At 39.1% G+C, this 15,846-nt stretch overlaps 1 protein-coding gene across 6 annotated transcripts in view; it reads right to left on the bottom strand.

Annotated features, from left to right (window-relative positions):
- The window catches only part of tns2a (tensin 2a), a 42,773-nt gene that overhangs the window by 13,228 nt on the left and 13,699 nt on the right, over positions 1–15,846 (bottom strand). For all 6 annotated transcript variants that reach the window (XM_083570076.1, XM_083570075.1, XM_083570074.1 and 3 more), the window contains exons 4-17: positions 4,948–4,986; positions 4,525–4,566; positions 4,327–4,376; positions 3,628–3,811; positions 3,483–3,533; positions 3,208–3,330; positions 2,874–2,938; positions 2,474–2,557; positions 1,745–1,857; positions 1,418–1,478; positions 1,260–1,335; positions 1,000–1,129; positions 405–470; positions 56–172 (exon numbers count right to left, since the gene is read on the bottom strand). In XM_083570076.1, the coding sequence (XP_083426202.1) occupies positions 56–172; positions 405–470; positions 1,000–1,129; positions 1,260–1,335; positions 1,418–1,478; positions 1,745–1,857; positions 2,474–2,557; positions 2,874–2,938; positions 3,208–3,330; positions 3,483–3,533; positions 3,628–3,811; positions 4,327–4,376; positions 4,525–4,566; positions 4,948–4,986 (1,201 nt within the window). The remainder of the gene's footprint in view (positions 1–55; positions 173–404; positions 471–999; positions 1,130–1,259; positions 1,336–1,417; positions 1,479–1,744; positions 1,858–2,473; positions 2,558–2,873; positions 2,939–3,207; positions 3,331–3,482; positions 3,534–3,627; positions 3,812–4,326; positions 4,377–4,524; positions 4,567–4,947; positions 4,987–15,846) is intronic.

Below are 15,846 nucleotides of genomic sequence, written 5' to 3'. Positions count from 1 at the left end.
TTGACAGCCCTAATTTTTTTACAAGTAAATAAGTCAGAGAGTATGTTTTTTGTACCGTCTTGACTGTCTTCATGTCTCAGGTTCAAGTTGTCGTAAGAATCCCAGCGCACCACTTGATCAGCTGTATTATAGTCAACTGTGACTGCTGGGTCGTTCCGCTGGTATTCTCGTCCTTAACCATACACAGAATCACTTTAAACACTAAAACCTTTAAAGAGTGTAACTGCAAAGTATTTTAAAACAATGTCTGTATTACAGAGTATTTTCCATGAAAATACAAAAAATTATCTTGTACAACCAGAACCAAATGACGATTTTAACATATTTTGTAACTATTTTGTGGGTTAAATTATTGCATTACTGCCTTTTTAAATGCAAAATTTTAATTAAATTGAACTAAATACCTTTAATTTTCTCCGGTCCAGAAGAAAAGACAAACTCCACAGTGGCATCAGGTGGAAATCGGTCATCTGCAGTGAGTTATTAAAAAAACAAACACTTTTAAACAGGGTCTAATCTATAAACTCATATTATCAGTGCTTTATTAAGATAAAAAGGATAAAAAAAATCTGTATTTCACATTACAACATTAGTAAAACTGCCAAGCAGCTGAAGTTTAATCCACAGTCATGCTACAAAGCCAAAAGAGAGAATGTATGGAGAGAATGTCATCTTAATTAGCCAGCTGTGGTAGGCAGGTGTTATCCACTGAGAGCAGATCTGGAGAGCAGATCTTATGAATTCTCTCAAGTGGGAATACAATGGATTATAGGGAGATGTTAAAACTAGCTACACATTATATCGCAGTTACAACAGTTCCTCTGAGGACCTTACAGAACACTCATACTGAATATTTCTGGCGGCTTTTGGCATTGTCTCAATCAGGATGAAACATGAAACATTGCAGTCACACGGTGAAACAGTATAATAGGCTGGGAAAATTAGTGCAGAGGGAATTTAAACCTTTAAGATGCCTGACTTCACTGTTTCACGATGTACCTGAGCAAGCCTCGTCAAGTTCTTCTTTCCCAAACCAAAGTTGTGCTCCATGGATGGTACACGTGTGAAACTGGAGTCGGAAAACCGTGTCCCTCTCAGTGGCCTGAAGTCGTCTATGATAGCACTTCACCTAGAGAGGGGGAGACAGACTCATTTAGCTCTATACACAATTGTCTATAGGGCCTATCTTTTGTTAGGGTTTAAACTGAGAAGGTGACAGTGATTATGTTATGGTGAGTTTGATAGACAGCTTTACACACCATAATGTCTCCTTTTAGCAACAGCGCAGGCTCAATGGTCACACACAGCTTTCTGCCTGTTGAACCCTGCAAATCACTGCAGAACAGGCACAAGATCATGAGCTACACAGGCTGATGATTCCGTGAAGCTTAAAATGCTTAATTTGACCATGACTCACTATATGCCTGAGGTGTAGACCAGCTGCATGGACTGATAGATCTTCAGGAAGGGCAAATACCCTGTGGACAGAAGAAGAAAAAAGACCCATAAGATAGCAAGATATAAACATTGAGCACAAAGTAATGAAACTGATGGAAGAATGTGTTAAATGCTTCTGAGACCCTCTCCTCCACTGTGACAGATTAAAAACAAACATGCTCTGTTTGTTGTGTGTGCGTCGTCACGAGGAGTTGTTACTAACAAACCAGTGTTAACTCTCGTCGTGCTTAAACCTTCCCGTTAACATGGCACCCTCATTTAGCTAAAGATGAGGTCATCCACTCACCTCCATCAGCATGAAACTTTGGGATGGTGGGAATAAGGACCTGGTGGAGGAAAAGTGGGCTGCTGTTCATCTTTATGGCCCCTGACAGAAGTCCACCGAAATAATATATATACCTGAAAAGAGAGAGAGAGAGAGAGATTTAGGTATCAGCAATACTTTCACTGTTCAAGCCAATAAATGAATACTGCTTGGAAAAAGGCTTGTGGACAGATGACTGTCACACCCATATGTCGATCCTTCCCAAACTGTTGTCACAAAGCTTAAAGCACTCACTTTGTATGCTGTAGTATTACAAATTCCATTCACTGGTACTAACCAGTTCCATGAAGATATTGTTTGTCAGGGTTGCTGTAGAGAAAGTGGAGTGGCCTACACAGCCCTCATCTCAACTTTGGTATAAACTGTAACAGTGACTATGCTTCAGGCCTCATCACCTAACATTAGTGTCTGACCTTATTAAAGCTCTTGTGGTTAAATGAGCACAAATCCCCATAAACACACTCCAAAATCTAGTAGAAAGCTTTCCTATAAGACCTTTTTCAGCAAACGAAAATTAATATTTATTGTTCAAAAAGTGCATTTGGGTTTTAAGGTCTGGTGTCCACAAACTTTTACCCATATATTGTAATTGAATTGAATTGAGATAGGAGGAATTGTAACAATGTCAGGAATACATAATAAGTATTGTATTAAACAAAAATTCACTTTAATACATATAAGAAAAAAGACCTGTTCTGTGAGGGCTGGAGAGAAGGAGACACTTTGTCCTCACAGAATTTCCTCATAGCCAGTGTGCTGAGAGCCTGATCCGCCCTGTATAAAGACATATGTATCAAGTAAAAATCAATGAGGATGTTTATGTTTATGCCTGTTTCCAAGCCTTGCTTCAGTATATAATCTCATGTGGATGCTGTAGACTTGTAGTTAAACTCCTGCTGTGAAATTTATGGCACAAACAAACCCAGTGCTCTTCTGATGAATGTTGTGTGTTAATGTGCCAATCAGTGTCCCCAGATTATTTCTTTATATTTATAGTAACTTTATATGAAATGAGCCCTTTCTTTTCAGACTGCTCTGGGACACATAAGACACAACAGTTTTGTGTGGAGAGCTGAATGGAGAATCTCACCCTGCAGATATCTTGCTGTAGTGCATGTAGGCAGCGATGATGACGCCCGTCTTTCCTTTATTGCCCTGTTAAAAGACACCATTTAAGTAGAAGCTTGTTAGAAGGAATAATTAGATTTAATTGCAGGATTTCTTAATATTATACAAGTTTCATCCTTTTAAATGATAGATTACGTTTATTATATTGTATTGAAATGTTGAAATGATGTATTTACCAACCCCTTTTATTTGAAACCGCATTTATTTAATTTATTTGATTAGCATTTACAAAAAAAAAAAGGGTCTGTAACTTCTAGCACCATAAGGAACTTTCCCATGCATTTGTAAATCCTGACCTTGCAATGCAGGACCACCACATGCTGGGGGTCAGAGTTCAGCCATGTCTCCATGGCTTTGCACATGGAACAGATTTTGTCCAGTGGGGGTGCATGGAGGTCTGGCCAGCCAAAATCATGGACCTGAAAGTGAGAGCAAAAGTAAAAGTAAAAGTAAGAGAGAGAGAGAGAGAGAGAGAGAATATGATTGAAAAGATAACTATAGAAAACAAGAACAAATGCTCAGTTCTCTCAAAAACAATATGTATTCAATGAAACGTCCATAATAAGCCTACCTTGGGGTTAAGCCGTGTGATGTCATGCCTTTTCTCAGACAGGTTTAGTAACTGCACAGAACAAATGAGTAATCGAGGTAAGGATTCTGAAGAAAACGCTTCAGTTGCATTCGCATTTCCAAGCTGTAAAACTATACATACTGACCAAAAACTTGTCCTGGTGTTTGGACTTGAGCATAGCTGCCACCTCTTTGAGATTAAGGCGATAACGCTGCTCATCCAGCAGAGGGGGAAAGAAGACAGAGATGATGCGCTCAGTGATGTAGGTGAGGTCGAAGTCGTAGTGGCGCTCCATCACCCTGTCCATCACCCGATCCACGCTTAGACTTCTGAGACGGGGATTGACATATTAAGAGTTCAATGCTGATATTATTACAAATATTTACCAGATGTGTATTAATAAATATGGGCCTGTGAAGCTGGAGTGATTGAGAAAGATATTGGTGAGAGGGAAGAAGGAAAATATTATGCAGTAAATCCACAAAATTACAAACAGTCATCTCCAGTTTTTGGTAATCTGCTAAACTGGTGCACATGTCATATGCAGTGAGATTTGAAACAAAACATCCAAGCTGTCAGGCTGTTCCTGCAATAGCTAATTGCTTAGTCACATGCTTGAGCGATGACTCTCTGCATATTACTCCACACTCAAAGCCAAAACAGATTAACTCAATGAGCTTCAGCAGTTTCGTTCCACTGATAAAACCCACAAATTTATGCTCCGGGATGTTTCGTAAAGTGTAATTGGCTCAAGACGGTGTTTTGCAGGTCTGCTTCTTAAGAATGCTTACTGTCTTACTGTTCTGTTGAACAGTGAACACTCAAGAAGGAACATTCTTAATACCTGGGTAGAGTATTTCTCGGTTTGGTGTATGTCAGAGATTTGGTTGAGCCCTGAAAAAAAAAGAAACAAGGTTATTATTATTATTATTATTATTATTATTATTATTATTAGTGTGACTATCACTTTTTTCTGTATGTATTAATATAGATGCTATATAGTTGAACAAATACACTAAGAAAGAACAAATACACTTCTTACCAAATGTTGAATGTGTCGAGAGGAGGCTGTTCCTCTCCGTTGCTGTAGATGGGAGGATAAGGATAAGGGATGATAAACACAGCAAACAGACAAGAATGTGACTTTAATTTGGCTTTGGTTTTTATTGAATGCTAAAAGACTAAAGAAATCGGGGAAAGAAAAAAAAAAGTCACGGAGAAATAACTGAAATTCTGTGTTAGCTCCTGTCATCGATTATAAAAAATGCAAAAAAAAAGTCTTTGTCCTGTGCGCTCAGGAAAAAAAAGTGCTAAGAAGTTGTTAGTGAAGTGACGAGATTAGCCGCCTCGAACAGCTATTTTTATTCGTTCATCTTCAGTAACCACGTTATCCTGGTCAGGGTTGTAGGGGGACCATGTGGCACAAGGCAATTTACAATACGATAGGAGAAAAAATTCAACTCACCAAATCAGAGGATGGGACCGGGATACATGGTGTGCTGGCCTGCAAGGAAAGAAAGTATCATAAATAACAAATACTGCAACATCCCCATCCCCATCACCTGCACATGTGCGCACACATACAGACTCAGGCCTGTCACTATCCCCTTCACCCCTGTTCTCTGTGTGTGTTGAGGATGAAGGGAAGGGAGTGGTGTGCTAGAAAGGGGCAGAGGAAATACTTCCTTATAGTGACAGATAAGCAGAGAGAGAGAGAGATTGGGACTTACATATATGGAAACCAGTGTCTACCCCTGAGTTCTGGAGATTAGGTAACCTCTGACATTCCTTATGGAGAATACATTCAAGCACACACCAGGTGCTCTGAACAAGTTCTGTGTGTGTGTGTGTGTGTGTGTGTGTGTGTGTGTGTGTGTGTGTGTGTGTGTGTGTGTGTGTGTGTGTGTTGACAGCCATGCTTATGTAATGGCCCACTGCTAAAGTGTCCCCAACCCCCCCAGAACACATCCGCTCTTCTACTGCCCTGTTTGTTTGGCCACAGGAAAAGGGCTGGGCCAGAAGACCTCATTTCACTGGCCTTGATTTGGGACTTTGTGTGTGTAAATATGCTGTGTATTCGTGAGAGAGGTTATCAGATCTTATGATTTTTTTGTATTTTGGTTGTATGACACACTGGAGCAACTAAAGTATGACGCAAAATCCTGGTTTGTAGCATTTATTTCTTGTGTGTACATTTCCAGGAAAGTGCAATTGAGCCCGTTGGGCATTTGTAATAAATGGATGGAAATCAATTTTGAAAAATACAAAAAGAAGAGCCAGTAGAAGTGCTGATGTCAAAGTAAGTCTCTATGTACAGATCAGTGTGTATTTGTGTGCGGGTTGCTAGGTGGGCTTCCAATATAATATCAATTTTTCTAAATGTCTTGGCCTTAACTGCTAAACTACACAAGCAAAAACATTTGGTTATGTACAGTATCTCACAAAAGTTACTGTAGAAATTGTATATATTTTAGTAGTCAATGTGCAAGTTTTATAGCAGTACGGATTTACTGCCCTCTGAAAATAACTCAACATACAGCCATCAATGTCAAAATAGCTGGCAACAAAAGTGAGTACACCCTAAGTGATAACAGCTGTATAACGTTTAATCATGCAAACCCACGTCCTATTCATTATGTTAATGGTTTTGTTTGCTTGACAGGACCATACAAATTTGTGTATCTTGTATTAGAGCAGATAAAACTTGGTGCTTTGAGTTTAATTCTCTCATACTAACCACTGGATGTTCAACATGGCACCTCAAGGCAAAGAACTTTCAGGATTTGAGAATTAAAATTGTTGCTCTCCACAAAGATGGCTGAGACTATTAGAAGATAGGTAACACCCTAAAACTGAGTTACAGTACAGTGCTCAGGGTCATACAGAGGTTTTCCAAGAAGGTTTTCACACAGAACAGGCCTCGCAAGGGTCAATCAAAGAGGTTGTCTTCCTGCTGTGTGTCAGGTGTGGAAGCTACTTAAAAAAACAGATGCATGAATGCTGGCTCTGATGGTGTCCAGCATGTGTGGCGGGACCCTGGTGAGGAGAACCAAGAAAATTGTGTCTTGCCTACAGTCAAGCATGGTGGTGGTAGTATCATGGTCTGAGGCTGCATGAGTGCTGCTGGTACTGGGGAGCTGCAGTTCATTGAGGGAAACATGGATTCCAAAATTTACTGTGACATTCTGAGGCAAAACATGATGCCCTCCTTCAACATCCCTTCCAATATAATAATGACCCCAAACACACCACCAAGATGACAACTGCCTTGCTGAGAAAGCTGAAGGTGGTGGAATGGCCATGTATGTCTCCAGATCTGAACCGATCTCATTATGGAGGAGTGGAAAAGGATCCCAGCAACAACCTGTGTAGCTCTGGTGAATTATATGTCCAGGAGGATTAAGGCAGTGCTAGATAACAATGGTGCTCACACAAAATATTGATACTTCGGACACAGTTTTGACATGTTTATGTACTTTTGTTGCCAGTTATTTTTTACAATAATAAGGACAGTATATCTGTACTGCTATAGAAGCTGCATAATGAATACTAAAATATACCCAATTTTCAGTTCTATAGTATTGTCCCTTGAGAAGATCTACTAAAATGGGTGCTGAAATGTGAGGGGTGTACTCATTTTTGTGAGATGTAATTCATGAACAGTCAATTTCTCCGCTCTTAAACTGCATTTAAAAAGACAATCTTTTGCCACAAATATACATTGTCTGTCAAAAGACTGGAAACTGGGTCAAGGTCTTTTACATATTTTTGCATTTTTTCTTATTATTTTAAAATATTTATTAAAAAAAACATGCTTTTCACTAAACATATGCACTTGTTAGCTGCTTCTCACAATTTTACTTTAAGTTACAAGGCTTTTACTTGTCACATATACATGACAGCACAGTGAAACTCTTTCTACAGGCATCACAGCTTGTTAGGAAGATGGGGTCAGAGCATAGCGTCAGCCATGATACAGTACCCCAGGGGCAAAGAGGATAAAGGGCATTACTCAAGAGCCCAACAGTGGCAACATAGCGGTGTTGGGGCTTCAACCGCTGACCTTGCAATCAATAACCTAGAGCCTGGACCATAGGGCCAGCACTCGCCACTATTTACATTTAAACTATTTGGCAATTAAACCCAATTTTAATTATAGGCCTTTATCCAAACCATATAGTCTCTAAATAGTGGTCATGTCTCATGTCTGTACTAAACCACGCATGTTGTGCTTAATATTATTTAAGATTAACATGATCAATTATATAGAATATTCACAACTACTGCTCAACTACACCTTGTTAGACTATGTCTGTTAAATTAACCAGTACACATAACATACAGATCACTGACATTCAGTATAAATAACTTTCAACATTGTTTCCCTTATTTTTGTCCCACTTTCCACACACCTAATCTATTCTTATCTTCAGCTGCACAGTTTTGTGTCAAAACTTGGATGACACTTTTTGTCAAAACGTCCCATCCAATAACCACCAGTCATTGTAAAGCCACAAAACTGTCTTCACCTTCACTACCCCTTGTATATTCAACTCAAATTTTCCTCTCGTGTCTCCCCCCCTCCATAAAATCACGTCTTCTTTTTCATGCCTTATCCCATCGATTTTCCACTGACTGCCTCAAAGCTCCCCTATTCCCCATGAAAGACTTTCCTGCAGTCCTTTCCCGGTGAGTTTCACTCTTGCTGGGTTGGGGGCCTGCAGCCGGGGGGAGCATAATGCCAGAAGAAACACACCAGATTCCATCTCCTGGGCCAACACTTATGCACTCATTTCCTGCAAAGGCTTGTTTTCTCAATCCCCTTCGCCTCATTCCATAGAATTCTGTGTCCCTTTCTCTCCGGGTTTCACAGGGCACTTAGGAATGACCCCAAAGTTCAAATGGACTTTTATCATTGTGTGAGATTAGGCTCTAGTATGCCATAAAGATAAACTTTAGACTGGCTTGGCAAGAGGTGAATGTAAATATTACTTGAAGCCAAACGAAACACTGCATACTTTCATACAAAACTTATTTGTTAAAGCGGGTCTCCAAATACAACACAAACCATAATTTCTGTGTGTAGAGTGGCATATAATGCCAAGTCTTTTCAGACAGCATTAAACGTTCCAGGTGTTTAGAGCTGGTCTGGTGTCATGTTAAGTTCAACATAAGACAGTGTGGGTCCGTCTTGGGGTTTGAGATTCTGCATAATGTAAAGGAAGAGGCCCGTCGACATTTCAGATAGCTTCTGAAGTGGTCTAGGTAAACAGTGGTCAGCTTTGATACACTTATTGCAGGTAAGCCACTGGGAAAACTGCTTTCTGAGGTTGTGTTTCAACCGTGTTAAAATGTCTAAATAGGTCGGTATCCACCTAAAAAAAAAAAAGCATGTGGTTTGGATCAGTGCAGTGGGTAACTCTGCAAAAAAAAAAAAAAAGATTTTTCTATTCAAGGGGTGGATTATTAATAATAGATGAGAGGGAGGGAGATAAAATTGCAAGGATAAGAACAGGAGTGGGGAAGAGTAGGTGTGGTTGAAATTGAGATTGAGTGATGGGGAAAGGAAGGAAGGAGTGGTGGAAGTGTGGGAGGAGAGGGAGGATAGACATTACCTCTGGTGTAAACAGTGTCATTAATGAGATTAGTCAGGCTGGAATGTAGTGTTGGGGTGTGTGAGTGTGTGTGTGTGTAGGGGGGTCTTTCCTTTGATCCCACAACGTTCCTAAATGTAATCTTTTGCGGTCAGCGGAGCTTCATCAACAAATTCATCCCAAAGACTTTGTACATGGCTACTGGTGAGTAATTATGAAGAGGATGCTTCTGTACACACCAGAACAAACTACTATATTAATGTTCATAAGTGTATTCTAAGTGTATTATACACTTCATAAGTGTACAATTACTGACTAAACCACTGTGGTGAAATCTATAATTAATTGTTATAATTTGATTATTTTATTGTGCACAAATACACCTGTATTACTTGTTTTACTCTTTATAACTCGTGAATGAAAAAAAACAATATAAAAATCTGTGTAACTGTGTGTATTAATTTTATTTTAAATCAAGGGCAGAGCCTAGAGACTGTACCTATACTAATACATCACCCCAGAAACACATACACTTATCTCTGGGGGATTTTCCTCGCCATAACTCATGAGAAATTGGATCAATGCAAGTTGCCTTCCTCACCTATGAACTGTAATAGTTCAGTGATAAAAGATAAGGCAGATTTGCTTGTATGTGACTCTGAGATTGGAAATATAATAAGGGGTAAAAACCTTGCAAAACATGCAGAACTATGAGGTAAGTACTCCAGAGGGCTTATAAGGAATTCAAAGCTGGTGCATCTCATGTGCTAACAACTCTGCACTGACTACTTACATACACTTTATTAAATTCTGCTCAGTGGATTCCCAAGCCTAGCCATCTCCCCAGCAGACTGGTTCTCACACTTGTAATGGAGCGCTTCCTAAGCAGCGGGTTACAATCTGATGTTTATATAGAAGTGAACTCCAGTGGAGGGCATGCAACTACATTTTTTGCTCCTTTAAACATAAGCTCTTTAATCAATCTTGTCTATTTTTCTATCCCCTAATATCTCAATTTGCCAACATAAACAGGAAGTATGATTCCTCCCGGGACACGAGTCATTCATCAACCAAGAACGGAGTGCTAGGACAAAAATAAAACACCCCCCCCCCCCCTCCCCATTTGCAAGATATCAACAGAGGAAAATCCCATGTCAAATAGCTGCGGTTATTTGCTGCTTCACTGATATATTTCTTATGCTGTGACTTCTGAAAGGTTTTGGGAACATGGAGAAATAGTTATACCAAGAACCCTTATAGAGTTCTTCAAGTTTTTTTTTTTTTTTAAATGTGCATGTAGAATCATCTTTTTTTTAACCACACAACCAACAATTTAGACAGCTCAAGATTCCTTAAAGAACTGAACCTAGCACTTCTGGATGATGTATGGTACTGAGTAGATCTTTTAAAAATACTATTTTGTAAGAAGAATCTTGGATACAGCACTTAATATATAAAATCTTTTTGAGATGTTTAGTAATACACATTTTCAATGACCTAAATTACTCAAGTGTGGTCTGTCCACATTTTTAATCTCATCATAAACACTGATGTATCTACCATCTCTCTGCTACAATTACGGTACAAGATGATCACTTATTTGCTACCAGAATTAATCACAGCATTTGGTACATACTGATCTTTGTGACCAGCCTACAGAGAATCATCAGTCCCTCCAATTAGACACAACAGTGAACAAATCTCTGCCAAATCAGTTTTATAATTATGCTTCTGGAAAGGCCCTCACACACGAACACAGACGCACACACAGTGTAAATGAGATTATAAGCATGCGCTGTAATCGTGGACGTCACTGGAAATGATGTTGTTTTAGCTTGGCTCATCCAACTGCTGCCACAACAGGAAATTAGAATTTTTTTTTATTTTTTTTTATATACCAGTAAAGGAAATGTTCCATCCTCCCCCATATATTCCCTAATCTTTCATCCTCTAATACATAACATCCTTAAAAGAAAAGTGGTCATTTTTCTGAAATGCTTTCTGTATTTTGTGATATAGTCATTATATATTTGTGTTCATGGACACAAATTTCCCTCTTTTTTTTCGTGTCACTCAGCATGACTGGCTCCGTCTGGTTCCCTCTCCATAGCAACAGAGGCTAAGGATCATGGGTAATGCTGACAGAAATGCCAAATGTAATCTTTTTTTCCCATTTTTCCCAGAGAACAAGGCAGAAAATATAGGGTTACGGTTACACTGTGATAAATGTGTGTCTCTCTAATTAATTAAGTCACCTTAATTAACCGGGAGAAGATATTGACTGTTTTTTGACTGAATGGAACCCCTGACGATGGTTTATAATAGCGAGAAGCTTACTTGCAGAATATAAAGCAATAAAAACAAGTATAAAGTTGTTAAGTAATAGTGCTTAAAGAAGAAAAAAATCAATTACAAATAAAAAAAAAAAATATACGTCCTATTAAAATACATTACATGGAAAGTGTTGCTCAGGGACATAAAAAAAAAGAGGGAGATTCGTGTCCATGAACATGGATTTGATAGATTTAATTTCGTGACTACATCACAAAATGCCATGAGACTGGGCTTATTATTTCCAGTGTGAAACACAAGGGCTCTCATTTAGTTTTGTTTCTGAGATTACTTTGCTTTCTCATACCTGTAAATTGTGGTTTGGTCTCTTTTGGTTAATATCATGAACAGCAGCTACGCTATTTCCTCTCATGAAGATTAGGGACCTTTAAAGAAGTAGATGCCGACCCCGCAAACATCCCGAACTATCTAGAGATGTACCAGCGCCATTTGCATCCCACTTTATGTGGAGTTTTGAGATTGGATCTCTTTAAGTGGCATGGAGAAGCTGGTGTTGGATCTATGATGATCCCAAATGTTAGCTCGCAAATAGTAGCTCCTGGTTTCATAATCTCTAATGACTGTATAAGACTGTAGAAAAAACATTACTCATAATCTTACAATCCAGTGCTCATGCTGGTTCCCATTCCCCAGTGTTCTGTATTGGTTAAAGAATATAATCACACTCTTGATATCACCCAACTGAGGATGGGTTCCCCTTTTGAGTCTGGTTCCTCTCAAGGTTTCTTCCTCATAACATCTAAGAGAGCTTTTCCTTGCCACAGTCGCCATCAGGGGTAAATACACATCGTTCGCCTTAACTGTTAAATTCTGGAAAGCTGCTTTGAGAGAATGTCTGTTGTGAAAAGCGCAATAAAAATACTTGGCTTGACTTCTTCACTGCCTTCCAATTTTTACATTCATGTTACAATAATGCAAAAGTAAGAAGTTGGAGCCTGGAATAACATTTGACCTACAGTTTGCGCATCTGAGCTACACAGTGAGGAGAACTCCATGAAAGATTGCTTGGTCTTTGTGTAGTAACAAGGTAAATACATCATGAAGGTTTGTCTGCGCTTTGGAAAATATGCTACTACATTTATTGTTGACTGATTGAACGGCCTTGTTGATACATCACCTCCTATCGTCAACTCAGCGTTTAGAGTCCCTTCCTGACTTCCTGAGTAGGTATTCCACGTGTGTGTGGTTTTTTTGGGGAAAGCGTTCCGACGTCGGAAATTCTGAGCTATGAGCTGTTGCTGAAGGCAACAAATTGAGGCAGATACCTACGCAAGTGTCTGCACACACCCGCTTGAGATGTTCACAGATGAGATGTCTCAGAATTATAAGCCAGGCATTAGACTAGATTTGCCACCCTGACACACAGATAAGATATTATCACCTTAAAAATGCAGGAAATACGTTCTAGTATAACTCAAGATTAACCTGCATATGAATCCACATACTCACTTTTATTGCCAGCTTTTTGGACAATATGTTATTTTTAGATGAGCTGCTATACAAGCTGCACACTGACTACTTTTAAATAAATGCAAGCTTCATTTTTATAGTACTGTCCCTTGAAAAAAGATAATAAACTGGTTGCTGAAATGTGTGTGCTGAAAAACTCTCTTTTCACTTTTGTAAGATAAAGTGTGTGTGTATTTTAAGTATACATATATACATTTATAATACATATACATATATAATTATTATATTTTATTTATTCATTGGTTTTTTTTTTCCATTTCCCTTTTTTTCTGTTATATAATTTTTGATTTTTTTAGAATTTTATTTTTTTTCTTGATATTCTAAAAAAAAGCATTTGAAGCAGTTCCTACCACAATTTTTTTCAAAAACATTTTTTTGGGGATAAACACAAAAGAGAAATTATAGAAAAAATAGATGATAGTCTCTCCAGTGTTGGGTTAAGCCTACACTTTGTTGTAAGAGTGGAGACAAGTATGAGCCATGACCCAGACTTACACTATCTACCTCTCACTCACAACCACACAAATGCACACCCCAAAGGAAGAACACAGACAATTCATGATTCTATCTTTGTCTTCAGGAAGCACCATTTGAGAAAAACAGCATACTAAACAAGAGAGTGGGAGAGCAGATATTTCCACTTTGTTTCATTGCTTGTGGTCAGGGGATCTTTACTGCTCACTCAATTGCTTGCAGACGCACCTTAAAAGAGTCCGACTCATCTAATGGGGAAATTCGGAACAATTTTGCCATAAACACATGCTGACATAAATAAAAATTAATTCTTGACTCATCACATGAGTCACTTCAGACAAGCCGCAGATAGAAGGCAGTGGTTTATATTTCCATATGGATTCGGCTTGAGAAAACAAGTTTCGGAAGAAACTGGAGGCACCACCACATTGCTCAGACTGGAATTAGACCAATACAGATTTGCATGTTAATGGGTCCATAAAAAAAAAGTACCGACTATAATTTAATATGATATTCATGTTTTAGATGTCTCTGGATGCTCGTCTAGGAAATGTTATAATTTTTTTGTAAACAATCATTAAAACACTTTACACTGCTAGTGTGCAAATACTCAAAACCGACTGTTATAAAGATGAATAGATTATTGTGACAGCTTTACACTACCTACCACACATCACATCTCTTGATACACTGTAGCACCGACATCCCCTTTTATCTTTTTCTTCTCAGCACAAACATTAAGAAAGATCATATAACAGAGTTTAATACATATTTGCCTAAAGATAGAAAACACTATTGTGCTTACATGCAAGATGTCAAACATAAAGTGACATATTCAGGGACTCGCTCAGGTTGTAACTGATCTCACCAGCTGCCTCGATATGTTTATTGATGCTTCAATGCTGCAGTATTGTCGCATGCACACAACACTATAAGGATTCTCAACAGAAGTCTAGTCGGAAAGCTGCTTACTTTTATTACACATGGATTCTGCATCTGCAACGCTTTTAGCATGAACCAAAATCTAAATTATAGCCATGCCTGCTCATGTAACATTATAAATCATTTGTTCTAAATTGCTCTAACGCATGCCTTAGATCTGTTTTACATTCCAGTAGGCCAGTAGGGAGAACAGTCAAGTTAAATCAGTTGTCAGAGTACAGCCGAAAGCCTAAAGCTCACCAGAACAGCAGCGAACAGCTGACTCTCATCCAAATGGATCTTTGGTATTAGCGAGGGAGGACTTGCAGTCACAGGGGTGTAAAGGCCTGCACAGCTTTGGCACTTTGGCAACGTTAATTATGACTAAAGATATTAAACAAAGACTTCTTCAGTGCAAACATGTGGAAATTATAACGACTTAGCACCAGACTTAATGTTAGCAGCCTGTAAGTCTTTGGCATTACTATTAATAGTTTGTGTTGAGCCAAGCCAGGATACGTTTCCCTTTTTTTTCTGTTGTCAACTAAAAAACAGTGGAGACTTTGATCTTATCCCTGACGTTGAGATGTGCCAAGTTGCTTTGTGTCGTCTAAGCCAGGTGGAGTGAAATGGTTTTCAAAAGCATCCCTTTGTTCTGCCTCAATTCCAAGGTGCTGAAAGCTGGAGTGGTTGCACAGAGCAGATTAGGGATTGAAAAGGTACTGTGTCGGTTTCTGATAGTTCCCCTGTGGGACGGTCAAATCCTTTCTTTTCCAGCACTGAGATGATCCCTATCACTACAGAATGGCACAAAAACTGGGACTACTTGCTTCACAACTACAGTATACAAGGCCTGCTGGGGTTAAACTGGCAGACTTGTACAAGTAGGAGCGGACAAAGTCAGGGACAACGTCATGCACGTCGACATGAAAGCTGACGTCTATAGCTCTTATAAATAGCTGAGATGTTGTACTTTATGTAAATAATGATGCAGTTACAGAAAGCAGAAAGCAGTGGCCCAAAAAAATAGGGTTCCTCAAACGTTCTTTGGAAAGCTGAGCTTTTTAGATTTTGAACATTTGAAATTAACCTTTATACTAAAAATGACTGGAGCGTGTATATATGTAATTAGTCGGAGCAACGGATAAATGCTGTAAGATCCTGTGGAGGAGAGATTAGATCTAAGAGTATGAGAGTTCTTTAGCAAATCCTTGTATTGCCACATACACAACTGGAACATCCACTGCGTCATGAGATTTTAAACTCTACAACCCTAATTAACCAACAGATTTGTCTACATTAACAGCTTCCAAGCTCTCACTGTACTCTTGGAGTAACACAGGATGCTGCTGGCTTCTGTAGGCCTGGCATTACGTCTGCCAGGTCGGCCTGTGTGTGGAGCAGGCATTCAGTGGCTTGTCAATGAGCCATTCACGAGTGAAGCATGCGGCTGGGGTGCGGCTGCCCTAACACACAGAGTCCTTCAGAAAGATCGAGACAGACGGGTAGAAGAACTGAGACTAGATTTAGCTAATCCTTGTATTAAGGAACCC

This window comes from Silurus aristotelis (assembly GCF_946808225.1).
Source record: "Silurus aristotelis genome assembly, chromosome: 19".
In the NCBI taxonomy this organism is placed as follows: domain Eukaryota; kingdom Metazoa; phylum Chordata; class Actinopteri; order Siluriformes; family Siluridae; genus Silurus; species Silurus aristotelis.
Note: the sequence above shows the minus strand (reverse complement) of the source record. Positions and strands in the feature narration are given on the sequence as shown.